We start from the raw sequence: 26821 nt of genomic DNA, 5'->3' as shown, positions 1-26821 counted from the left end.
GTGCTGGCTGGTACCAGGGCCAGGAGGTGGAGCCCAGCTGGAGGGCTGAGGCGTTCAGTCTTACTGAGCATCGGGCAGGGAGTCGCGGTGCATCTGACTACGTGTGAAATTCTGGAGGTGTGACATCGGAGAAAGAAGGGGCCAAAGTCATCTTAGACTTGAGAAAGCAGGTAACTTTTAAAAGTTTGTCACTTCTAATTTTAGATTCTTAACTTCAGAAATGCTACTTGAATTTTTCTGCCAGTTGATATTGATTCAAAACAATATAATTTTCCAGTGAAAAAGAGAGCGGAGAATTTTCATATTCCAATGCAATTTCCCTTTCCATGATATCTGCCCCAGAGAGAGACAGAAGAGCTTCAGAATTTCATACTCTTCTTAATGTGCTTCTTAGAAAAAAGCTGGGCATTATTAGGTTTATTCCATCTTGGGAAAAAAATATAAATAACATACATATAACAAGCACCTAAAGAAATGAGACATGTATTTGCCTTTTTATTGCTTCCTGACCTGTTCCTCATTTCAGTTCTCCTCCCCTTTTAAAATTCCAAAATATTGTCTGCTATATATCAAAATGTTAATATAAAAGGCTAAGAAAGCCTATCATAGCATATGTAATAGTTCAATTTTTTTCTTCAAGATTCAGTACCATATTGATGTATGCCAGAAAAGTCTAGTAGCTGGCCGTGACATAACAAAACTATTTTCTGTTTATTATCAGAAACTCATCAACTAACCAATCTTATTTTTACAATCGTTTCTGTCTAATGATACTGCTTGTGAGTAGATGGGTGAGGAAGGCTTAAGATCAAAGAGTAAACCGCAGATTTCACAATGTTTTCTTGGCAAAACAACATGTTGATTTAGCTACTGCACTGCAATCTGCAAACCTTCATTAAGTGCGTTTTTCCTGGGATTAATTTGGCTACCATTTCTTTTCCTGTCTTCATATGACAAATCTTTGTCCAGGACTGGTGATCTGAAGTTGCTTTAGTCTGGTTTGGCATTTTAATAGAGCTGAGCGCTTTCCTTAGAGAAGCACGCAACTCCGCAGCTCTCCTCCATGGGAGTATTTCAGGTCCAGAAACAGTCCCATTTTAGGCATCAGAGCAGGTGCTCAAAAGCTTGTTTACGAAGGAGGGGGTGATGATCTGGGCTGGGATTTTGGGTGCCGATCCAAAGCAGCTGCATCCACACGGCAGCCGTTCCCGCATCCCACCCCATCCATCCGTGCGCAAGGCAGCCACCCCTGTCAGACAAGGCAGCAGCATTCAAGATGGGAACGCCAGGCTGGTGAGTCCCACCAGTGATTTCCGGATAGCAGGGGGCCTTTTTCTGTGCTGCTCTGCTGGGTGCAGGGAGCCTGGGATTTGAGGACAAACTTGCCAGTTGTCCTTCTGGCATCCCATGGTTCCTCCATCTTTTCAGAGCCAAGTCCTGTCAGTCAGGTTGGAGAGAATTTCCTCCGCACCACAGTGCCAAGAAATAACAGAAACAGCTGCACGTGTCTTAGAAAGCAGGTGCTGGGCCATTCAGCACATCTGGCTGCAAGCAGAGGAGAAAGAAATCATGGAGCACCTGGTGAACTAACTCTTCCCGGGTTAACCTTGCCTGATGAAGCTTTGTGGATGACCAAAGTGAAAGGGTAGACAAAATTGCAACATGGCAAAAGTCATTTAGAGGTTTGCCCAAGCACCAGCCCAGAGGCACAGCAGACCAGTGTGAGGACCTCCTCAGCGGGCATGATGGCTGGTGCTACAGCTGGGAGCTTGCTGTCCCACAGTCACTATTAGGGGTAGCGAGGGTATTAGTCCAAGCTCACCAATTTGTAATATTAGGATCTGTTCCTCAGCCTATTGCCGGAGGGGTGTGTACCGCACCAGAAATAGCTGGTGGCGTGGATCTGCAAGCATGGAGGTCATTGGTAGCTTTGCATGTCTGAGATTCCCAAACCGGGGATAGTGGCAAGCACATGCCAGTTCCAAACCATGTTTATTTGGAACCTGCCTTATTTTCTGCTCCCCTGGCAGACAAAGCTTTTCACGGTCACTTGGGTCGGAGAAAGGATTTAACTTGTGAAACGCCTGAAGGTCTCGGAGATGAAGAGGTGCAACGCTCCTGCTTATTAACTGGTCCTGGCATTGGCAAACGGTTTGAGGAGAGGGCTATTAAGCGTGGCTGAAGGGCAGAGCTGGAGCTGTGCAGTCGGGTGCTCTGTGGCAGTGTGGCGTCAAGGCCTGCGGTGCAGGGATGTGTGAAAAAAATACTCCTGTAAGAAAACACTCACTGCAAACGACTGTGGGGCTGTGGTTGACTTGAGGTTACGGGGCTGGGTGGGAACACTGCGATAACGCCACATCAGCTCGGGAAACTGTTTTTGCAGGGACCTACCTTACTCTTTCGCTGGGTTAGTGACTGCACGTGTCGTCTGTTTGCCGTTCTGAAGAACAACTCCCTTCAAGTCTCCGCCTGTGTGGCCAACAAGAGCTCAAACAACCTCTATTTTTTTGTTTCTTGTTTCTCCCTGAAGAGAAGAACCAGACAAACCCCAGCAGACTCTGTCCCTGTCTCACCTGGTTAGGCATGTTTTCATGGTGTCTCGATACTGCGAGTGCTGTAAAAAAAGAAAAGAGTCCAGTGTTTATAGCAGGAGTGATGCAACGTTCATTCTTCTCAGCTCTGCAATTCCATTCCCAGAGTTGTCTCCCAGGCTTGGGAGATGGGAGATACGGGGTGGAAAAATTAAGGCAGTTTCTTTCTGCACGGGAGCACTATTGGCATGGGCCTTGTTTTGAGGTGCTCACGGCGGTGAAAGGCTACTGGGGCGAGTGGGAAGAGAGGGGATTTGCCTGGGCCAGGAACACGGGCTGGCCAGGTGAGGACCGGAGTGTACAGGGGGATGTACAATACTAATTGCGGGGCTAAATTAGTAAACATGTTGTTGATGTTTTTCCAGGTGACTTTTGTGCTCGAGCACACGCTCTGTAATGCCGGGGTCTCCCCGGCTGAGCAGGAAGAACCGAGCGGTGGGACGGCACGGCAGCCCCGGCACTGGGCAGGCAGGGAGGAGCGTGGCGTTTCGGCTGCAGGGAATGCCCCATTTCATTCCCTGTGACAGGACCTGCGCTCGTCCTGCCGCCTCCCCACTCCAGAGGGACACTTTGCCAGCCCGAGCAATGCCAGCATTGCCAGCATTGGGGGAGCATTGCCAGCCCGAGCAAAGGGTCAGGACGTGCAGCATGTGGGGCCAGAGGAAAGGGGGATCCGCAGAGTCAGGCAGGAGGGCTGAAAATGGAAAAGATGAACAAGAGGTGTCTGGGGAGAGAGGGAGTACTGGTTTGCCAGGGCCCTTTGCTATTCAAGCGCCAGCGCAGCAATCTGCGTTGCAGATGGTATTTCCTGGTGCAGCTGCCATTTCAAACAGGTGATGGGAAGAGGAGAGGCTGAAGGGGAGCGGTCCTGGAAAAGTTCCTTCCACCCGAAATGCTTGTACCTGCTGATTATCCCCAGCAGACCAGCTCGAGTCAATGTGACCCACAGGGCTTTTGGCAGGATGATGGTGAAAGTCTGTTCAAAGTCAAGGGAAGGACTTTGGCATGTTTTGTTGTGTTCTCTCTGTTTCTTGGAGAGATTTTTTTATCACGTGAAGAGACTTTGCTGTGCTTTCAGCCTCATCTAAATCCAGACTCTTCTTTTTAATGTTGTTTCCGTACACCTCTTCCTTTTCACTTAACGCACCTTAGCCCTTTTTCCTGGTGTACTCAAAAAGTAAATTCCGCAAGAGTTACTGAACTCAGTCTTCTGCTCTTCCTCACAAATTGCTATTAAGGTCACCTTTCCTTTTGTTCAGTACCGACTATTGTTTGTAATCCTGCTGAATGGCTTCCGTCATTATATTTTGTGCCTACTTGCATCAGGACCTGCAGCGATGCTGTCACTTAGCGCCACCTCTTCCTTTTTGAAGCTTTCTGCCCACTAGAACTTCTTCTAGCAGCGCCAGAATCTGTTCTCCCTCCTTGTGCTGAGAAGCGTTTGTTTCCCTTCCCCTCCATGGTTAATGAAATGTCTAAATTCTCTCTTTTATCCGGTGGTACAATCCCCGTGTCGTGCTCAGGCTTTTTAACGTTGTCCACTCTTTAATGTCGCTCTCTTCTCTCTGATCAATGATGGGGTGAGGGACGTGGTGCTTAGACTGTCATCTCCCTTCGTATTCTTCTTCAGCTTCCCACTCGTGGTTGCTGCAGCTCACCTTCATCCTTGCCTTCGTTCGGCTCCGAGCCCTTTCCCAGGCGGGTTAGGACAGGTGTCCATTAGCAGTAAATAATTACTAAAAGAAATCATGGATTTTCTTTGGTTTCCTTTTCTGTATGTTTGAACTACTAGAAAAACATCTGGGTTTTGCTTAATTTTAGAAAAAAAAAAAAGCGGTTAGGAGTTACAAGGCTCCCCACAGCAGAGGAAAATTCTCAGGAGCGTGCTGGCACACGACTTCCCAAAATAGTTAATGTCTTTATTTGGAGGAATGCACTGACTCGTTTAGGTGGCACACCGCATCGTTGAGATGTATGCGAGAAGCGCCCGACGGTGGCGGTATTCGAATTCAACACCACCAGAAAAACATCGGAGCATCGGTGGACATGCGCCAAAAGTTTCACGCAGGCTTCTAATTTTAGGTTTTAACCTTTCCAGTTCCCTGAAGATGCCTTCAAAAATCCCCCCAAATCACTGACCTCTTCAGAAAATATTGGCCTAAATGCTTTACAAGTACTTTACATTGTTAAAAAAGTATTAACAAAGCTTTATAGAAATGAGTAATCTTTAATAATTGCCTTCAGCTTCTCGGGCGGCGTGTAACTGCTTATTTTGAGAGAAATGCTCGGCGCCGCTTGAGAAAGACGAGCCAATCCCCCCGCGAGCGGAGGAATGAACACCAATAGGATGTAGTAGCAACTCAACTATCCTTAATTTCAGACATCCTCGGTGACGTTGGCCTTCGGAACCGGAAGTGCCTGGATGTGACTGCGTGCATACATGTGCACATTATGAAACAATTGGTTGCTCAATGAGTATTTTTAATTAGTATTTTCCTTTTAAATGCTCCTCTTCGCACAAGGTATTTTTGCCACGTGCAGTTTTTATTGGAGTAAACATACTCCCAGCAGATACCTCCTTCAAGCCAGTTCAGAGATATCTTGACCCTCTTTTAAAAGGTTTTCCTTCCCGTGACTGATTCCTTTAATCCCACTTGTGTTTTCTGAAGTGAGCTCCGCGTAGTCGTATTGACCCTGAGACTTACAGACTGGAAGGACTGGGGCAGACGAGAGGATATATCAGATAAGAGATCTATTTTAAGAAAACCGTTTTTCCTGGGTCATATACTTTTTTAGATTTAATGTCTTTGTAACAACTAACCCTTCAGGTTGTGAATCCTTTTTATATTCAGTGGGTGAAATAAGTTATTGTAACGCAACTGTGCTATACAAGGTGAACTGTCTGTTGATTTTCTCTTTGCTGCTCATGTTTTTTGGGGTCCTTCTTGCTTTTTCCAGCCAGAAGATGAAAAAATGGCCTGAATGGTCTCACTTCGAATTAAATCTGTTAAGCCGGTCTGAGTTCCAGCTGCGCAAGGAAACGGTTGAAGGTTTCAATTTACTAAGATCTTCATGAAAACAATTTATATACAAAAATCAGTTGACATTTTCAGAAACTTAGCCTTTTAATTAGTAATTCTAACTGTTTTGCAAAGCTGCAATTTACCTGACCCCGGGGAAAAGCGGAGCTCGTTCAGCCTATGAAAATCAGAGACTGGTTTGCTCCGGAGAGGATGGGGTCCTGGAGTCCCGAGCACGTGCTGCTTTTCCAATAGTTTCAGTGAAAGAGCAGCACCAGCTACTGCGAAGAGCCCAGGGCTGCGGAGGCTTCCCGGGGAGGGCCTGCGGGGGCAAGGGGAGGACTATCCTGGGGTCAGAAGGTTGTGCAGGTTCACTGAAAGCTAAAGATGTATCATACCCAACACTTGGGAGAGCAAAGTGGGTGGCAGCTCATAGAAGAATTGGTATTCCTTCCTTTCCCTCGGCGGGAAGGGGCGAGAGGGAGAGGTCATCCTTCTAGGAAGGAGAACGCAGCCAGTTACCTGCCTACACCAGCTCCACGGCGTTGCGTAAGACCTCATTTACTAGCTGGTAATGAACTTAATTTAAGCATCATGCGTGTCCCTGCCCTCGCCTCGCCACTCTGCGCTATGGGCTCGCCGGTTTGCTTATGCTAAAGGGCAGAGCAAAAATAAATTTCCATACTCCCAGGCATGTTCCATCAGCCTGTGCTGGAGCACGGGCCGCTCTCCAAATAGTTTGGCTATGAAGTGAATTTGGGCTCCAGGACAGGCTCAGACCTGCTCTTGAAATTGCATGGCGATGACAACAGGGTCCTGCTTTTGCTATTTGCGGTCGACCGGCTGCCACCCCTGCGACCCCCGGCTGCCACAGCCCTGCTCTCGGCATCTCAGCTGGACTAACCTTGCCCTCCTGCCGTTAGCGGGGAAAGGGGCACCCCGTTTGGCATCACGGTTGACCGGGACCTGCTGAGAAGCTTTGTCGGTTGGAAGTTCAGTATCCAGTAGGTGAAGCTGTAGCTCGGGCAGACAAAGGGCCTCTTTTGATGGATTTTTTTTTTGTTGTGTACGCGCGTAGTTTATTTCGCTGGTGCAGACTGAAGAGCTACGCGGAGACTGGTGTCTCTGGGTCCTTAGCCCGGGAGATGTCCCGTGTTGGGGGGGTTCCCGCTGCAGAGGTGACATCCCCGGGGCACCGCGTCCTCCCCTCCTTCCCCTTTCGGGCCCGGTCAGGAATACCGGGATGCATGGTCCCGGCCAGGGGAGGGCTAACGGGACGGGCTGACAGTGACGGCAGCGCTGCCGGTTACCGGGGGCCCCCGGGTGCTCGGTTCCCCCGGGCCGCCGCCGCATCCCGCGGTGCCTCGGCCGCTGCGGAGCGGCGGGGCCGGGAGCGGGCGGGGCGGCGGGACTACAGCTCCCAGGGCCGCGCGGAGCCGCCGTGACATCATGTGCGGTGGCTCCGAGGTCACATGCCCCGCCGGCCCCTTTGTTTTGAGCGGCGCTGGCAGCGCGACCGGCGGCGGCGGAGAGGGCCCGAGCGCACCGCAGCGGATCGCACCGCTCCGCTCCCCGCCGCACCCGACCCGACCCGACACCCCGGGCAGCAGCTCCCGCGGGACGCAGCGCGGCGGGACCCGCTCCCGGCTGTGAGTGCGGGGCGGCGGGGCTCGGGGCACGGCGGGGCTCGGGGGGGGGGCCGGCGGGACGGGGGCCCCCGGGGAGGGCGCGGGGCTCTGCCGAGGCTTGGCTGCGGCGGGGGCAGGGCGCGGGGCCGGCCGGGGACCGTTAGCCGCCGCGGTGGGGACAGCGCGTCTCCGGCCCTGCCGGGCAGCGCGGGACGGCGGTGCCGGGGCGGGGAAGGGCCGTTGGCAGTGCCGGTGCCCCGGGACCCGTCGGCTGCGTGTGTCGTGTCGTGTCGTGTTGTGTGTGTGTGTGTGTGTGTGTGTGTCCCCTTCCTGCCTGCAGGCGGAGCGGGGCGAGCGGAGCGGCGGGCCCGGACCGGCGGACGGAGCGGGGCTGGGGGGGAGGGGGGGGGCACCCGCACCCGCACCCGCACCCGCGGCCCGCGGCCGCCCGGTACCGCGGGTCTCCCCGCGCCCCTCCGTGCCCCCGGGGCGGCGGGGGGGGGCTCCGCGGCCGCCGATTGGGCGGGCGGGCGGGGGGAGGCGGGGCCGCGGCGCGGGGCTGCCCGCCGATTGGGCAGGGCGCGCGGGGCGGGGGGGCGCTGTCGGTAAGGCGGCTCGGGGTGAAGGTGAGCTGGAGGGCGCGCGTGCGCGTGGCGGGCGTACCGCGCATGCGCACCCCGCCCGCCGTTGGGGGGCGCTGCGGCGGCCGTTGGCTCTGAAGGAGGGAGCGGGGGGGGCGGGCTCCGCCACGGGCAGCCAAGCCCGCTGCCGGCCCCGGGGGCGGCCCACCGGGGTTAAAGCCGTCCGTGGGGCCTGCGGTTGTTTGCCGTGCTTGGTTCAGAGGAGTCCCTCCCTCGGCCGGGGGCCGCGTCCGCTTCCCCCCGGGCGCTGCCATTTTGTGCCGCCGTGACCGCCTGCAGCCGCGGCGGTGAACGGCCGGAGAGCGGGCCCGACCCCCACGCTCCCGCCCCCGCGCACCGGCCTCCCCCGCAACCCGGTTGTTTTCCTGGGCTGGTTTGTTTGGGTCACGCTTTGTTCCCGTGCGTAGCAAAAAAGGGGCGGGAAGAGGCGCGGAACGTTGGGGGTTTGCCGGCCGCCGCTCCCGGGGCGGGGGTACCGGCGGGGCCCGGCTTTATCTGTTTGTCCGGTTCTCGCCTCGCTGCGAACTCGGAATTGCTGCTCCTTTAGGTAACGGTGATCTCGGCGGGTTGTGACACCAGCCTGGCTGTCGCCGGGCTCTTTGGTTACCGCAGCGTGTGCGTTTGCGTGGGGTTTTACAAGCAGTTGGCTGAGCCCCCTGCAAGTCCCCGAAACACACAGTCACGTACCACGGGTTTTGGTTTTGTTTGTTTGTTTTGTTTTTTTTAAGCAAAACCTGAATACGTGTAAAATGATAGTGAAACCAAGGGGGAAGAGCGGTGACTTCTTCGCAGTCTCTTCCCCACAGGTCAATGAGAGGAGTATGCGGTGCTTTTTTCTCTCCCCCCACGCCCCCCCAGTGGGTGTGTGCCCTTCGAGGTGACCTCACTCACGAGAGGGTTATCTAAAGACTCCTGCGCAGGTTAAAGGTGCTCCTTTTTGCTGCTTGTTTTTGTTTTGTTTTACTTAATAACGATGAGTCTCATGTCCGAATCAGTTCCTGTTTTTGCTGGGTGATTTTTGAGGGCACTTGGGGCTTTCTTTGTGTGTCACTGGCTTGATTACTATTGAATTTTGGCATTCAGAGTATTTTTTTTTTTTTTTAATCAAAATAGCGTCTTACATTTGGAAGACTTCTGCAGTGCAACTAACTCCTTACCGTGTCACTTTGAATTCTTGTTTACTAGTTAGTATTCTCAAAGACTTCATCCGTCTTAAAGGCATTCACGTCCTCAATTTCTATTGTAAAACAAGACAAATTAATTTTTTTAAAGTCCTTTAAAATCGACAACGTTTTGATCTTCTTTTAACATCCCGAAGAAGGTAAAATAAATGCTGGGTTTGTTTTTCGGTGGAGGGAAAGGTTATGCTGCCTTGTTTTTTTTCCTTCTTCTCTCCCTACCTTTAAAATACCCCCCCCTTAGCTCCGGTGCTGAGGGTTATTGGCGCGCTGCGGTCTGTGCTCTCTGGCCCTGGTGGCGAGGAGGACATCCGAGACGAAGCACATCTGCGGACCGTGTTATCTGAAATCACAAAGGAAATAACCAGAATTAGCCAGCCCCGAGTTACAGTTCCCGTGCTTCAGGATGAAAAAAACGTTTATTTTGTTAATTGTGGTTGCGTTGCCTTGGGGTGCTGTTACTGATACTGTACCGAGTGACGGTAGACGTGTCTCGTCGGCAGGCTCAGGCCACCGGGACTGTGCCAGCGGGGTCCCTGTGCTGGGCGGCCGTGGGGCTGTCCCCAGGGCAGCCGCCTGTTCCCAGCGCCTCCTTTTCTCCCTTTGCAGGCGGTCAGCGGTCCGGCCACGCCAGGCGAGCGCTGGTGCTGAGGTGACACGGCGGTGGGCACGCAGGGTGGACGCCACCTCCGCTGGCAGCAGCAGAAGCCCAGCTCAGCTTCAGGTACTCCCCGAAACTGCACCCTGCGGGTGAGCTCTGACGGCCCAGCTGGGGCACACCTGATGACTAGGTGTTACCCACGGCCTCGCCCTGACCCCGCTGCGTGGTGGTTCCTCTGCAGTCTGTCTGTCTGACAGTTCCGCTAACGGACCAAAGGAGTCCTGTGACACAGAAGAGAGAAAAACAGCTCTGCCAGAAGGTTGCCGGCTGCTGCCAGAGCTGTGGGTGAAGGGAGAGGGGTTAAATCCATGAGGGCGGCACAGTGGAGGACAGAGGAGTTTAGTGCAATGTAAAAGTCATTTGCCTGGGAGGATTTACCGACAGAAGGTGTCGGGGCAAACATAGACCTCATTTACCAGCCTTTTTATTGGGCCCTTAGTCACATTATTTTTGAGAAACGTCTTGTGTAGACAAGTCTGCAGACAATATGGGTTAAGGAAATAGAGGAACCTGATCATCGGGTAAATCCAGAGATTAATTTAGGCATGTACACATGCAAGGTAACACAGATGTCATAGCCGTGACCGCGTTTGTAAACCGTTTTTAAAACCTATTGATAGAAAATGTGATTTGTTTTTCCTTTCCAGTTTTTTGAGTGGGTAGACCCTGATTTGCTTAAGGTCTGTCCTTGCTGACCCGTGCTCAGGCAAGCAACCCAATGCATTTTGTATTTTTTGATACAATAATTTCCAATAGTTACCTGTGGGGAAAAAATTCATTCATTTTTTGTTTTGCTGCATATAAACTTACTGAGGATATCTCAAATTTAAATTCTCTGAATAACCAGTGCCTTATAATGCAGAGTCTGTAGGTATGTCTAAGTACCTTTATATCCACAAAAGGTGCAGACCGGTTTATTCCTCCTGTAAGCGTATCCCTCTGTGCGCACCAAGCAGCTCAGCTCCAGGCAGGATTCCCCTCTGCCTTTCCAGCTTTGGGGCTGAAACATGGGGCCGGCAGCTGAAGTGGGACCTTCTTAAAACTGCCAGAGGAAGATCTGCAAGAAGGGCATTTCTGTGTCTGATTGATAGAGCTGAACGTGTGATCGTGTTACTGATAGTCTTGTAAAATTACTTTGCGTAAGCAAACCTGCAGAAGGAATTAACTGGATAGAAAGTGAAGTATAGTATATTCAAAAGCAGTAATTTCTGTGATGGAATGTAATTCCTTTTCCTTTCCATTCTCTGTGAATTTTCAGTATTTATCCCCTTGATTAGTTCTTGCTCCATGGATTTTTTAATTTTTTTTTTTAGTCTCCCATTTCTTTAAACCATCAGGACATTAAAAAAAAAAAAAAAAAAAAATCACTCACTGACCACTAATTTTGTGTTGTTCCGAGTATAAAGAAGTTGTTTCTTCCTGCAGTGAGCAGTCTTAACCCAGAGCCTTTATTTCCGTCTATTAGTGATTGCATGATATAGTGTCTTCTTAAGTCTTCTCACATAATGAGAAAGATATAATCTTGATGTTGTTTTTTTACTTAGTTGCTGTGTTTTGCCCTTTCGTGCAATACGTCAGGGTCTTGTTTCTGATTTCAGGCTTCCTTTGCTTTGGAAAAGCTCCAGTAGCTTCAGTGAAATTCTTCTGATTTAAATCTGTGACACTGGAATCAAGCCTTTAGCGTTTATATTTATTTTCATTGTTACATTTCCCTTTTCTACTGCTGATGCTTCATTTCTGCCCACTTTCTCACGCTGAGTAGCATGGAATTAATTGCAGATAAAGTTCAGTGTAAGGGTTAGGGTGTTTGCAGCAGAGCTGGTGAGGTGGTGGTGGTGGTTGTTGTTGGTTTTGTTTTTTATCTGGCCTGCGTCATTACAGGGTAACGTGGTTGTGAAATATGTTGGCTGGAATATCAGCCACAGATCAGATTGTCCATTTCTGCCTCGTTAAAATCTCTCTGAAGCAATCGGTTATTAGATAGGCTCATTGCAACAGTGTTTTTCAGGCATCAAAGTAGACAACTGATCCTATTTCAATTCAAATGAAAATTAAATATTTTGTAGGGTAAATGAGGCATACCGAGAAACCTTAGAAATATGTGTAAAAAGTTTTATATGGAAAATATATAACCATATATTTTCCGTATAAATGTTTCAACCTCTTTCCTCAATGAGTAAACGTACGGCACACATTCTTTTCTTGCTCTTTGTTAAGACGGTGCCTTTTAAAGGTGCTGTTGTCATGATTTAGCCCCAGCCAGCAACGTAAAAAGCCTGTTTAAAAAAAAAAGCCTGTTCATTGTGTTCTATATTAAGCGATGATGTAGCCAGACTTGGATTGGGTAATTGCAGCTCTGAAGATGCTAGCACGTCAGGAAATGAAATTGCTGAGAGGAGCTGATGTTTACTGACTGTCTAAGTGCGGAATGAGGGGAAACTGAACAGAACTTCTTGGAAGCATGACAAAAATTTCCATAAAATTTAAAATAATTCAGTGCATGTCTTTGTAGACACAAAAATAAATATTCTATGCGTTTAGAATGATACCTATGCCAGACCCAAGAGGGCGTTTTGCCCAGCCTCTTGCTGCCTCAGTGTATTGTGGTGGACGCTCATCCAGTTGATTTTAAAGCTCAGGAGTGGAAGAACCCCCTATTGCTGCTAGAGTGGTTGATCACGTCACCTCCAATAGGTGCTACTATCTGCAAAATCAGCTGCATTTCTTTACCAGCAGAGTCTTGACATAATGCTAATGTTTGACCACTTGATTTTTGTGACTTCAGTGCTCTGGTAATGTGTGTGTTTGTGAGCTGAGGGGGATGTTAAACACTGTGTATTTGAAACTGGAAAGTGTTTGAGCAAAAGGTTTTCCTAATAATGATTTGCCTGTAGTACTTTGGAAAACAGAAAATATACCTGTCCTCAGGTAAGCTGCCCTTGGTTCTTATTTTCACAGACAAATGTAGTTCTTTCTTCGTTCTGTTTTGTGCACTAGCAGTTTCCGTTCATTTTTAATTGAATCTTAGATTATCAGTGAACTAATTTTTAGATGCTACAAATGAACAGCTAAAAACTTGTGGTCAAGGTTATTCATAGAGATAACTGAATGTTATTAAACATTAGTATTATAAGACTACATTATGATAGACTTTATCATGAAAATGGAGTGATTTCTCAGAGGAATTTTTTTGAAAATTTCAGTCTGTTTTCCTCCCTTTTTGACTAGTGCTGTTGTGATAGCTCTTGGAGGCTTCAGCTGAAATGAGGATTACACTGAAAAATGAGAAAAGCCCAAGCTCAGGATCTTTATCCAGGAAATCTTTGGCTTTTGTCAGTCGGGTGGTTTGCTGGAGCCAAGATCTCGGGTCTTTTTTTATCTTGAACACTAATGCAATGCCAGTGGTGCTGGGACATTCAGAACTTGCCCTCCGTGACACCTGTTCTATGGGTATATTTTGTATTTAACGCGTAGCAGATAATGCTGTGTTGCCCTGCGCAAGGTGCACAGTCATTTGCCTGTAATACCGTGTCACCTCTAGTAAAGGTCAAAAATTGTACCAATTCTTAGAGTGACCAAACAAGTAGCTTGTTGCGATGAAGTTGAGGATATACCAGACTGAATACTGAAGTGTTTTAATTTTTCAGACCGTAGCACTGCGAAGGAGAAACTCTGCAAACTTTTCTCAATGACTCTATAGCCAACTGATGTAACAATGGTACTAATATTGGGACGCAGACTGAATAGAGAGGATAGCGGGATACGAGATTCCCCTGCAACCAAGCGGAAAGTTTTTGAAATGGACCCAAAATCGTTGTCAGGCCCTGAGTTTTTCGACTTTTCCTCGGGATCATCCCACGCTGAAAGCATTCTCCAGATCTTCAATGAATTTCGAGACAGCCGGTTGTTCACAGATGTCATTATCTGCGTGGAAGGAAGGGAGTTTCCCTGCCACCGCGCCGTTCTCTCAGCCTGCAGCAGCTACTTCAGAGCCATGTTTTGCAACGATCACAGAGAGAGCAGAGAGATGCTGGTGGAGATCAATGGCATTCTTGCCGAAGCTATGGATTGCTTTTTACAGTACGTATACACTGGCAAGGTGAAAATCACTACGGAGAACGTGCAGTATCTCTTTGAAACATCGAGTCTCTTTCAGATTAGTGTTCTGCGCGACGCCTGTGCCAAGTTCCTGGAAGAACAGCTGGATCCTTGCAACTGCCTGGGAATCCAGCGCTTTGCAGATACGCACTCGCTCAAGACACTGTTCACCAAGTGCAGGAACTTTGCACTGCAGACATTTGAGGACGTGTCCCAGCACGAAGAATTCCTCGAACTGGGGAAGGATGAGCTTATTGATTACATTTGCAGCGATGAACTGGTCATCAGTAAAGAAGAGATGGTGTTTGAAGCTGTCATGCGCTGGGTGTACCGGGCAGTCGAGTTGCGAAGACCAGTGTTACATGAGCTTTTGACGCACGTAAGGCTCCCCTTGTTACACCCAAACTACTTTGTTCAGACTGTGGAAGTGGACCAGCTGATTCAGAATTCCCCAGAGTGCTATCAGCTGCTGCATGAAGCCAGGCGATACCATATCCTTGGGAATGAGATGATGTCTCCCAGAACTAGGCCACGCAGGTGAGGAAACTTCCCCTTTCCTCCCCCTCTTATTTCCGTAGGAGACGGATATAGTGGATGTGCAGATGTTTGACATACGCGTGCCCAGAAAAAAAATCTTTTGCCACTTATTTTGCGTTCCGGAGCCACTATAGTTATGCTTCTGTACGTCCCCACAACACATGAAGCTCACACACGTCTTGAAAATGTGAGTCTTTTTGCACAAATCACTTCATTGCTGTGAAATAAACGACTGTTCAGGTAAGTGAAGTTGTATTGCCTTGCAAGTAAAATGTTTTCTACAGGTTAATGCTTGCTAGATGAGATCTTAAGTTATTTCATACAATAGCAGTGTCTTGAACTTGCGGTGCTATAGGAAGTAAACTGTTCCATTTCCCAACCTTCTTTCTTTTTATAACAAAGCCATGTAAGCGTACAGCACACTATAAAGGATGTGGATGGAGATGTATATTCAGAACACTTGCTTGCTACATCACAAATACTTTACAGTTGGAGCGGTACCTGGATTTGTAATAGATAGTAGACAGCAGAACAACAGGTTCTTAACTGTAAAGAAACTAAATCTTGCATTTTTAAAGAATTACGAAACAATTCCTTATTTCATGCTTATTCTATGACATTTTAATAATTCAGATTTGCTGCTGCTTAATAACATGTTACACAAATAGCTGACTGAAGTTGCAAGAAGAAATGAGGAAGAGTCCATTTAGTGGCATTTATGAGCAATAGTCGTTACAATGGTTTTTTTTCCTGGAAAATATTTTCCCAGTAAAAGCCTTACCTGCACATGATAGTTGACATGATAGTTCATTGTTAGTTCCACCTGATTTCAGCTGTAGTTATAAAATCATGTGTTATATTGAGGTGATGCAACGATCTGGTCTGGACAAACATATTGTGTTAGGAGTTACTCCTCTTTGTTTACTCTTAGTCATATGTGGTTGCTTTACAGTGACTCTGCTGGGAACCTTCATGGGTTTTTTGGCACGTGTTAAAAGCTTGCTTATGGGGGGATAGGAGGGGAATGCTTGGCAAGCATTTGCCCCATTAGTGGCTTTCCAGTCTTTAATCCTGCCGTAAGAGAAGAAATTCTTCTTAAACTCATTGCAGCCCTACCGTCAGGTTTTTTAAGCCGTTCGCTGCCATGGAAGGTCTCTGGAAAAGTTTGGATCATAGCAGTTTGGAAACTGGTGCAATGGTAGTTTCTGCAGCATTTCATACCCCAAGTCCAGGCCTGAGGGAGGGACCTTGTTTCATGAGCCGTTGAAGGGGGGCTGTATCTTACGGTATTTGGTGTGGCGTTTTTGTTCTGCATTTATTACTGGATTTGATAAAGAAAGCAAATACATTTGGCTGAACAGTTTTGTCAAAGTGCATGAAGTGTATGTGCTTGAGAATGCAAATAGCCTCAGTGCAGTGTTCCAGTCTGTAAATGAAGTACTTTGCCTAATACAGGTGATTGCTGAAGCTGGGGGGGGGGTGCTGGTTTGGGATTTTGTTGGTTTTTGTTGGTTTTAGTGTTGAGCTTATTAAACTGCACTGTGAATTCCAGTGGGCAGGAACAAGAGAAGTAATTTACAAAGAGAAAAACTGGCTGGCCTCCCAGCAGGAATTTTTTCCCCTTTTCTATATTACATTCATGGAATAGTTCTTTGTCATTTGTTTCTGTTGCCTGTTTGTTTCTGTTGCCTATAGCAAAAAGAGATTGTGTTTTAAAACCGTTACCAGGTCCCCCTTCCCCTATGTCATCACACCTTTTCTGGGCATTTCTTGGGGGTCTGGGGAGAAGAGGATGCTGGAGAGCTCTCTTCCTTCTTTCTTGCCTTCCTCCAATTTCTTTTTTATGTAAACTGTTTCTAAAAGGAGACAGGCTGCAGGATCAGAAATTCCCACGCCAGTGTATTTACTGAAACTTCTGGAAATTGTGATTCCTTGTATGGGTATGTATGCACCTACCCCCTTTTTTTTAAAAGAACAGTGTGGATTGCAAATTCGCAGTTGATTTTTTTTTTTTTTTTTCCCTTTTTGAAGCCAGTGAAAAGTTACCTCTAAGTAAATAAAAGTTTAAAACGCGGCATAACAGTTGTCTGCTTGCTCTTTGTGGTGCATGCCACTAGGCATCCTTACACATGCAGAAGGGCTTTTTGAAAGAGCTTTTCAGTTATGTATTTGCAATGACATAGTGACATCTTGAGGTTGTCTCTCATGCTCCTTTTAAGTCTCTCTTGTCCCCTGCTGGTTGTGTTGCACAGCAGATCTCCGAGGCGAGATCAAGCAGTGAGCAACAGTACATTTCCATACACAAACCAAAACAGGCTCTTCCTACTGTATGTTTTGAATTATCTTCAGGTTTTCATATACCTGTGAATTCTTCAATCGCACAGTTCCTCTTAAGCTGTCTGATACGTGAGCGTCCTCTTTAGTTAGAAGTTACTACATTTATATGTTTTAACACATCCTTTTTGGTTGCCTTTAGAAAGCTTTAATGCAGTCCCTTTTACCCCAAGGAGATGAGTTTTTATTTCAATTTTCATTTCTGTGTTTTATCCCGTTTGCTACCCAAAAGTGAATTAACAGGGAAAAAAAATAGTGATTTACCAGAATCCTGGTAATTTGTTTCCCAAACTTAAAATGTTTTTGAATGTAATGTTTGAACTACTAAAAATTGTTCTGTCCAGCTGAGGCTGTGCTGGCTGGTGCTCTCCCCCCATCTAGAGGCCTGCGTGTAACTCGGGACCCCTTGGAAACCTGCTCTTGGGAACGCACGGAATTATGAGATACTCGGTTGTCTTCCACTCCCCCTTTTCTATTTTGTGCACCTTTTCCTGACAAGGGTCTGTCTCCTGGAACCTCTCTGGTGCCTTTTTTTGCTCACCTCTTATTTTGCTCACACCCTTTCTTCTGAAGGCTACAAGGAGGACTTTCTGTGCTGCTGATGGAGATCACAGCTTTTTCTAATCTCCATTCAAATATATCCTTAGTTCTTTTCTGGAATTAGCCTTTGCCTGTATGTTTTTTTTTGTGTACTCCCACATTTTAATGCTTTGGTTTTTTGTTTGTTTTTCTTTTAAAATGATGATGTGCCCTCCGTCATTTGCAAAAAATATTTTGGAACTAACCTTAAAACCTATATAGCACAAGACTACTTCAAGAAAATGTAACAGAGAAAATGTTTCTTAACTGAAGAAAGGATATGGTTATAAGGTACTAAAATGTTTGGAAAATGTTTGGTCCACTGTGGATTTGAAATATTGTACTAAATTAATATTTCCTTTAAAGAGCAAAACTCCATCATAGCAATTCTTAAAGAGCTCTCTCCAGTTAAGGACTTTTGGTTCATTTAGTTATAAAATAAAGATTGGTAATCCGGTACCAAAGCTTTTCAGTAAGTGGAGGCTTTTAATCTAGACAGTAATCCACAGACAAACCTCTTTTGTACGAAGAGTAAGCTGATGTGTTTGGGCTGGCTTCTAAGGCAAATGATGAGATGAGTATCTTGCTTTTAAGGAAATTCTCTTTTTGGGTAATGCTTTGCTGGCACAGGAACTTCCCCTCTCTTATCCTTTGAGAGATTCTTTTCAGAGTTGTTCCTTAAAAAAGTAAAAACCAGTAACAGTAAATACACATAGAAACCAGGAAAGAGCATGACTTCAGAGCTGAGGAGAGTGTTTCCTCTGCCTAGTTCAGGTGCATACGTACGCTTCCTCACATACACAGTCCCATCATATGATCTTACAGTACATTAGCATTTAGCACTGCCTATTTAAAAATATTCTGAGTAGAAATATATATGGTGTATTATAGAAGGGCCAACTAGTTTTATTCCCGATGTTTCAAAATGGGGAAAACGTCATCAGGATATGTGCATAAATTCACGTGTTAGGAAATTTGGGGACAGATCAGGCAACTTTTATCTGAAGTGCAGTCAAAAGTCATTTGTTTTGTGGGTTTTTTTTTTTTTTTTTTTGAGGGGACTGCAGTACTTGGCAATGGTGTGAAAGAGAAGCCAGGTCATGTCAGGATTGAAGTTAAAACAAAAAGGCTTACCAAAAATAAAATCAATCTTGCTTTCGGTTTTACTTAATTAATAGACGGCAGTCTTGATATAACTTGATATAACTGTATCAGTGGAAAATCCTTTAATCTAAAAATGCTTTTTAAAAAAGATTGTGACGAATGCTTACAAGAAATTGTAAATTTGAGGGGAGGAATAAAAGTTGGTCATGAGTTGATTTGCACGTTGAAGATGGTTGATTCTGTATGTTCAAATGTGGATTAACATATAATGATTCTTGTTATTGCTGTGAATGTAGAATATGTATAATGTGGATACGTTATATACAGTATAGTAGACGCTTAAGTAGAATGAGAGCATGGAATAGAATTTCAAGGCGTATTTGTGTATATTGCAGACTCTAATGCTTAATTTTTTCACACTGAGTTTTAGGTTTTGGTTTAGGCTTGAATTCTTATTTCAGTGTTCCTGAATGTTTCCGCCTATCACCACACTGGTTTTTCACTTTCTTAACTGTGCATTGGCTCTAAGGTCTCTTTCTTTTCCCTTATTTTGGTGACTATATGCCTTCAGCTTTTTTTCAGGAAATAACCTAAAACATTTTGAACTTCTTGAATATTTAAGCAATGTAAAGTATTATGAATTTTGTATAATTGAGGGAATGGGCACTGGTTTTGGTGGGAAATGGATTGCTCATCTCATTGTCTCAGGCCGTGCTGTTTCTGACACCTCTACGTACACAAAGGAAAAATATTATTAGAGTGAGGGCTTTTTGTATTTTATAATTATTTGATTTTCACACAGAACGTTGTGCAGGGTGACTCCAGCACTTACACAGAACACCTGTTGTTGTGGTAACCTGCTCTGTAATGAGACAAACCATGAAAATCTCTAACTGTGCTAAATTACTTTCTTCTCTTTTCTTTTTTTCTTTGTTGTAGAAGTTAATACTAAATAGTCAAATCTCCAGTTCCCACACACTTCTGAAGACAATGTTGTTTGGCCTCCATGTGCTAATAAATATCTTCTACATCTTAGTTTTGTGTTCACTTTTTTTAGATCAACTGGTTATTCTGAGGTGATAGTTGTTGTTGGAGGCTGTGAACGAGTTGGAGGGTTTAATTTGCCATATACCGAGTGCTATGATCCTGTAACAGGAGAATGGAAGTCACTGGCTAAACTTCCAGAGTTTACCAAGTCTGAGTATGCAGTGTGTGCTCTACGGAATGATATTCTTGTTTCAGGTGAATAATCCTAAAAATTTAAGATGCTTTTCTTTTCTTTGTTGTTGTTTTTTTTAGTTTGGTTGTTAATTTTTTAAGTAATGTGACAGATCTTTGTACTGTGAACTTCCAGAAGCTCAACTGAAAGTCACTTTCTGATGTAAATGGTCAGTGCCAGCCCCAAACCAATCTTACTGTAGGCAAAAGTGTTTTCTGGGATTTTTGTTTGGTATTAATCAGCCGTTTTTTACAGCTGATTCCAGGATATCAATCGTATTTAACGAGATGAACTTATGCTCGTTAAGTACGCTGCTTTAAAATATAATAGTGGCCTATTTGCAGCAACAGTTGGAAAAAATACGAGCAAAAAAATCCCACGCAGTCTTTTCCCAGCAGCTTTTTCTCTGCTATAAAACGTGCTGTGTGCTGGTTTAAAAAACACCAGTTGCCTAGGAGCGCCGCAGCGCTGGTACGTTGCTTGGTGACTCGTTCCTGTTGTATGGCTGCCTGAACTCCAGAAGAAAAACAGTTAAAGCTGCTTCTCCTTGCGGGAATGTAAAATGGAAACAAATTCCTTTCAGCACCTGCGCTGGGGATCCCTTGATAACAGCCTTTGCAGTGAAATGAACAGTAGCTATAGGGTTTTAAACACTTCTCATTCAGTTTTTTAGCAAGTGTTAGGGAGGGTTGTGCCACGAGGCACATAAATAGTTAAGATTTCAAGTGTCTCATCCAGCCAGTGACACTAAGGAAATCTGAAGAGCATGGGCAAAAGCCATTAAATGCATTCCAGCCGCAAGAAATAATCTAATGCGATCTCAGCATGTTACTGGGAAAGGCACACATATGGAAAATTAACTTACTGTATGTTTTCATGTTTGAAATCCACTGAAATTGACTTTTTCAATCTAACATATAAATACAGATAGATCTTTATTTCACCTAAAAAGGATATAGTTTTCATTGCCCACTGTAGAGAGGCATGTTAACAGTTAACATTTCTCATTCAGTAATGAATTTATTCAAATTCTCATATTTTTGTTTTTAAAGGTGGAAGAATCAATAGCCGGGATGTTTGGATTTATAACTCTCAACTTAATATTTGGATCAGAGTTGCCTCCTTAAATAAAGGCAGATGGCGTCATAAAATGGCTGTTCTTCTGGGTAAAGTAAGAGAAATACATTTATAATTTTTTCTATAGTGGGGATGTTTGCTGTATATAAGAAAACAGGGGAGAAAACATATGTACACATTTAGTGTTACTACTTATTGCTTATCAATTTAAAAAATACATATTTTTCAAATGAACACTTTAAACAATTAGGCTTTTTATCAGACTATCTCTGGATATGAAAATCATGTTATCCCTTGGTTATTTATTTTTTGTGGGTTCTTTTGTCATTGAAGTGTCTTATCCCCAAGAAGCAGTTTTTTTGGGAGACAAAGGAGCATCTGGATTTGACTGTGTTTCAAAAGTGCTGTCAAAAGTTTAACAGTTATTAACAGAAACCGGTACTGCTTTTGATGCCAGCTCTGTGCTTTTTTTCACTTACTCTTTTATATTGAAATTAACCAAATATATGCTGTGGGGAAATGGGAGGTTTTGCCATATTTTTGAAGGCATATATGCCTTAATATAAAAACAGTAATTGGGATCAACTGCCTGTGGGGATTCAATTAATGAAAGTTAGGGAAGATACGCGTGTGGTGTTCCTTGGAGGGAGTAACTTCTTGGAGATGAGACTTGCAGCTGGAGCAAACAGAGGGAGGAAGGCAGACACAAATAATAACGAGCTCTGCTGCTTAAACACAAGAAAAGCAACAGGAAAGGAAAGAAAAGTTTAAAAACTGAGAGGAAGAAATATTTTTGTAAGAAAGTAGGGGAAAAAGTAAAGCACAGAAAAGCAAAGGTAAATTCAGACAGACTTTTGCTGCTGCTGTTGCTGAATGTAATCTGTCAAAAGAGAAATGCAGAGAAGTGCCTTTTTTAACAAATGCCATTCAAATAGGAAGTTTCTATCTCAGTAATTCCATGCTTTGGACATGTGTGTGCAGTGTCATTCCACATGTGACTGAATGGAACTCTCCAGAGAGTCTTTACCTATTATTTTTAGACCATATGCTTCTATTCCTATGTATAAATTAAGGATTTGAGGAAAGCGTCTCTTCACAAACCTAGCAAATTAGGATTCTTGTGGCTTTCAATTAATTTCATTTCATATTTAAATGTAATAATTACTCTAAAAATGAAATGATGATAGTTTTCACCGCTTTGTGTAGGTATATGTTGTTGGAGGATATGATGGGCAGAACCGTCTCAGCAGTGTAGAGTGTTACGATTCATTTTCCAATCGATGGACAGAGGTGGCTCCCCTTAAAGAAGCTGTGAGCTCCCCAGCAGTCACCAGCTGTGTTGGCAAACTTTTTGTGATCGGTGGTGGTCCTGATGACAACACGTGTTCTGACAAGGTCAGTTAATTGTATTTGATTGCATCTTCTATCCACGCTAAACAGTATTGCTGGTTTACAAACAGATCATACAGACACCTGTTTTAACTGGTTTGCCGAATGGAGTATGGAATTAGGATAATACAAAAACATACAGAGTAGAGAACGTTAACTCAAGAACATACGGTCACTGTGGTCTTTCCCATGGCTGCTGTCATTGGCTTCACAGGTTCTGTGAGTACTTACACCTGAGTGGCAGGAAAAGAGTGTTGAATGTAGTGCATATATAGACATTATTGATATATGGCCCTATTTTTATATTGACTTCAATTTCTTGGTGAGATATTGCCCACCAGGTGTTGCTTCTTTGGCTCTCCTTGTATAACCTGTGTGGGTGTGCCCAGTTATTATTCCAGTCAGGCCTTTAATCTGAAATGCATGTATTTGTTTCCAGGTTCAGTCTTACGATCCAGATAGTAACTCTTGGCTGCTCCGTGCAACCATCCCTATCGCAAAAAGATGCATTACGGCTGTGTCTCTGAACAATCTGATCTACGTTGCCGGTGGGCTTACCAAAGCAATATATTGCTATGATCCAGTTGAGGACTACTGGATGCATGTACAGAATACATTCAGCAGACAGGTAATTAACACTAAATGGCCTGTAGACATCCAAAAGGTTTTTTTTTACATTAGTATCTTGGCGTACAATGAGTATATGCTTATTTAACCCTGTTAAAATTGCATCTCTGATTCCATTCTTGCTTTGCTTCTTCATCTATATATTCTAAACCTCACAGGAGAGGAAGTTTCTAAACTAGTAGCTTTACAGCTGGTTGTCACTGTTAGCCAGTCCGGTCTTTGTGTTTGAGAGCAGTTACTATTGGAGAAGAGTGTAACAGTATAATGGATTATATTTTAATTGTCTACAAATTGATCTGTCAAGTTCTGCTACGTGTTTAAATTTAGACTGAAGATAGTAATTTCCTTATAATTGATTAAAGCCTTACAAAAAATATTTAAAGCTGTTTTTACAGTGTGAAAAAACCCCACAGCATGTGTCTGACTTGAGCAGTGAGAGCTGTATCGCTTCAACATATGGAACGCCAAGCAGAACTTTAAAATGTGTCCCCTGGTAGTGAAGTGTGTGTGTCAGTTAATTTTCCCTATATTTTTAAAACATCAATCATATACTCTGCAGTATCTACCTTAACAGCAATTTGGTTCTTCTTTCTCCTGGCCTTCCCTCTATTTTGATCTGTGTTCTCTACTTGATTGAATAGTTTTTCCATGCCTGCTTTTAAGGAAGAAATAAAATCCTCTCTCTCCTTTTTCCAAATAAGACATAGCGCTATCTTTTTCATATGCGTTCTTTTCTTAGTCATGGCTTTTTTTCTCTCCTCTGTTTACATCCCTCTTAATTATCTGTTACTCCTCTAAGGTGCTGCTCCTTGTTCCTATTTTTTACGTTAATAGTACCTACTGTGGTCCCTCTTCTGAAACCCTTTATTCTCTCCTCCTTTCCTTTTCTGACATGTTTAAATGGTAAGTACAGTGTTCAGCTGTATTCCCTGTCTGAGCTACGTGCAGTGGAGACTTAGATCTGAAATACTCTTTCCTGTAGGATTGTGCTGCTGATTTCCCCAAATATTGTGCTTTCTTCATTGGTCCTTTCAGGAGGGAATAGTGTAGACTGGTCTGTTTACAAATGGTAGTCACAGTGCTGTCCTTCTGCACTGGGGTAGACATGCAGGAACTGAGGTCTTGTTTTTTAAATAATCACGTATTCCTTTGTGTATTTTGAAACAGGAGAATTGTGGCATGTCTGTGTGTAATGGAAAAATCTATATCCTTGGTGGAAGACGAGAAAACGGTGAAGCCACAGACACTATTCTTTGTTATGACCCTGCAACGGGCATTATCACAGGAGTAGCAGCCATGCCCAGGCCAGTATCATATCACGGCTGTGTGACGATTCATAGATATAATGAAAAAGGCTTTAAACTGTAATTTTTTTTCTCGAAAAAAAGAAGATGGCATGAATGAATCCCGTGGTCTGCTGCAAGACAGGCTTTTTAAAGATTCCTGAAGTGGGAAAATGCCCTTTCCCTACCTACGTGTCGTATGAAAATTGTATCCTGTGCCTTTAGAAAAATGGTTTAATTTAACTTACAAAACAAGTCTACAAATCTATCCAGTAACCAGAGTTCTGTTTTATCTGCTGTGGGCTCTGATACGAGAGCAGTTGTACTAGTATTCAGAAAGTTTGCCCTGTGTGTGATGAGTAACTGAAATCTTGGAAGCCTTGTGGGGAAAGTGCCTTCACAAGCATTTGTGCCTGTGTCCTAAGAAGTGATATCTGCAAGGTGTTCAGATTCTGTGAATTGGAAAAATAAATAGGCAGGTAAATTCCAAAGAATCATCTAGGATAATTACCTACAAATTAAAAAAGCTTATATCATTATAATCTATATGCACAGTATTCTTACAAGCAGACTTTGTCAGATCATGCATGGTTTGGAATTAAAAAAAGAAAACAAACAAAACAAGCTACATAGGACAGATATTTGAATCTTTGAGGAATGTTTTTTTCTGAAGGAGAAGCTGTCTTTTTAGTGAGCCATTGCAACATTTTGAAGTGATGATCGTGTACCTTAACACTATGGACCTTATTCATAGTGTTGCTAAATGTTCCTGCGAAGTACAAGGCTCCATGACATGGAAAACTAGTGACCACTGGGGCGTAGGCACGCATCTGTGAAGCAAATTTCGAATCCCAGTTCTTAATTTTTTGAATAGTATGGCTGAAGTCTGAAAGTTATTGGGTTTGCTCTTTGCTCACAGCGAAGTCTCTCTAAACTATTGGAGGAATAAAGGATGATGAACTCTGGATTCTTCTGCTTTTCTGAATCACGTTACTTAAATTACCTGGTGATAGAGGTAGGGACTCGGGTTGTGCCCTACAGCTTATAAATTGGTCTTTCGGATGGCTCAGCTGCAGAGATGGCAGAGTACCCGCCAAGTTCTTGGCCTTTCTTCAGACAATCACTTACTCTAGCACAGTTAAACTACTGTATAAGCTGCTTGGCCACAGATAAAGGAGTTCTGGGAAGGTCCCTCCTCTCACCAGAAAAATATCTGTGGACCTGTCCACGTAGCCATAAGAGGTAACTCCCACAGAACATGTTCTGGCTAATTTTGAAGCCTAGGAAGCACCTGTATTTTAACTACACCACCTCCTCTTTTTTTTTTTTAAGTCCTCCCCAGATTTCTGTACTAGGTTGCATTATTTCAGTACACAGTTGCGTAGTTGAGGCACAAGTTGATAAAAACTGAAATAGCACTTGAGAGTTGGAAAATGAATAGGATTGTCTGTGTACCAATTTCCTGTTAATCACCAAAAACCTCAGGAACTGCCTTTCAAAGGAATTCTGAGGACAGCAGCCAGTAGGGAAGTTGGTCAGTGCCAGGGTAGGGGAAAAAAACCAAAACCATAAGGCCCCTGCAGAGACATCCCTGGCCTCAGGGCTCTGGTCTCTGTGCTTGCTCAGGAGGGTGAAAACAAGCACCATCTCTGGAACATCGTTTGTTCCACTGGACTTTCTTCATCTGTTTTCCCAGAGTATTTCTTCATGAGATGGAAATTCTGACCCTCAGTGAAACTCTGCCAAACTGGGAGTCATCTTTTTCAGTAACATATGGTCATGACTTTTAAAGAGCACTGGGAGCTGCACTTTGTGATGCATTAACTTGTAACCTCAGGAAAGGACACAAATTTCAGTTTCTGGCTGAATACCAAACACTGCTTTGTATATGTTAAGAATACTGATAAAATACAAATCTCAGTGTATCAGTGATGTAATTAGGAAGTCAGTCCCTGAGCATGTACATTCACATTGCCCTAAAAAGAAAGTCCCTTGGTAGTGTAAGACAAAAGAATCAGATAAATTAGGCCTTTTCTAAGTTTCTTGTGTTTCTGCTTGCCAAGCGTTACTTAGAAAAGGTAATTTCAATACCTGTGAATAAGGTCCATTGATAGCAACGGTAATTGCCCAGTAACTGTTATTATATACTAACACTGTATATAACTTGTGCCATCATTGTAAATGAAAATGTAAAAAAAAAAAAATATATAGGAGCACTTCATTAGAGATGCAATTTGAAAAATACTATCCTTTCCTTTGATTTCCTTCTTGTTTGTGTTAAGACTTGTAATGTTGATTGTCATGCTAAACAGTTCTTAAATGTTCTTTATTCTGTAGGTGTAGAACAATGTCATCCATGTATAGGGATTTCTTAATCTGTCTTTATAATACTGCACTACCCTGTAAATAACAAGCTAACTGCTTTCTATGGTTTTGAAGATCCGTTTTATAGCTCAGTTGTCTTTTCTTAACAATTTATGTACTGTTACTGTTACCTATTATTTTGAAAATGACAGTGTTTAATGAACCAGTAAATGCAGAAACGTAGATGTAGAAGAAAACTTCTGCTTACAATTCCTGAGAACCTGTATTCAGTGCTGAACCGTTACATGTGTGGAGCATCGCTAAATGGCAGTTACTCAGGCAGTGATTTCCTTCAAATAAGCAGTGAATTTTTTTTTTTTTTTTGCTTGTTAACTCTGTAAATAATTTGCCTTTAACGGTCTGCTCTGTTAGAATAATTATTTTTAGATGTACTAGAAAAGAACAATTCAACTTCAGTTTAATGAAAACTATTTTTCTAGAAGGATGCATTAACCTGGAAGTCTCATTCCTGAGCTGCCTGTTCTCCGATG

The 26821-nt window shown here is 44.3% G+C and overlaps 1 protein-coding gene across 2 annotated transcripts; it reads left to right on the top strand.

Moving 5' to 3' along the window:
* KLHL24 (kelch like family member 24) lies at positions 1–26389 on the top strand. 2 transcript variants are annotated; one of them, XM_074154081.1, is made up of 8 exons: positions 1–170; positions 9668–9782; positions 13367–14354; positions 19429–19613; positions 20643–20761; positions 21874–22062; positions 22496–22684; positions 23851–26389. In XM_074154081.1, exons 3-8 carry the CDS (start codon positions 13435–13437, stop codon positions 24049–24051), a joined length of 1803 nt encoding a protein of 600 aa, XP_074010182.1. In that variant the 5' UTR covers positions 1–170; positions 9668–9782; positions 13367–13434; the 3' UTR covers positions 24052–26389. The 2 variants fall into 2 exon arrangements, with proteins under 2 accessions (XP_074010182.1, XP_074010181.1); XM_074154080.1 differs by lacking the exon at positions 1–170 and adding an exon at positions 7108–7260.
* The last annotated feature ends 432 nt before the right edge of the window (positions 26390–26821 follow it).

Source organism: Numenius arquata, chromosome 9 (assembly GCF_964106895.1).
Source record: "Numenius arquata chromosome 9, bNumArq3.hap1.1, whole genome shotgun sequence".
NCBI lineage: Eukaryota > Metazoa > Chordata > Aves > Charadriiformes > Scolopacidae > Numenius > Numenius arquata.
The sequence above is the reverse complement of the archived record's forward strand: the minus strand, read 5'-3'. Positions and strand labels throughout refer to the sequence as shown.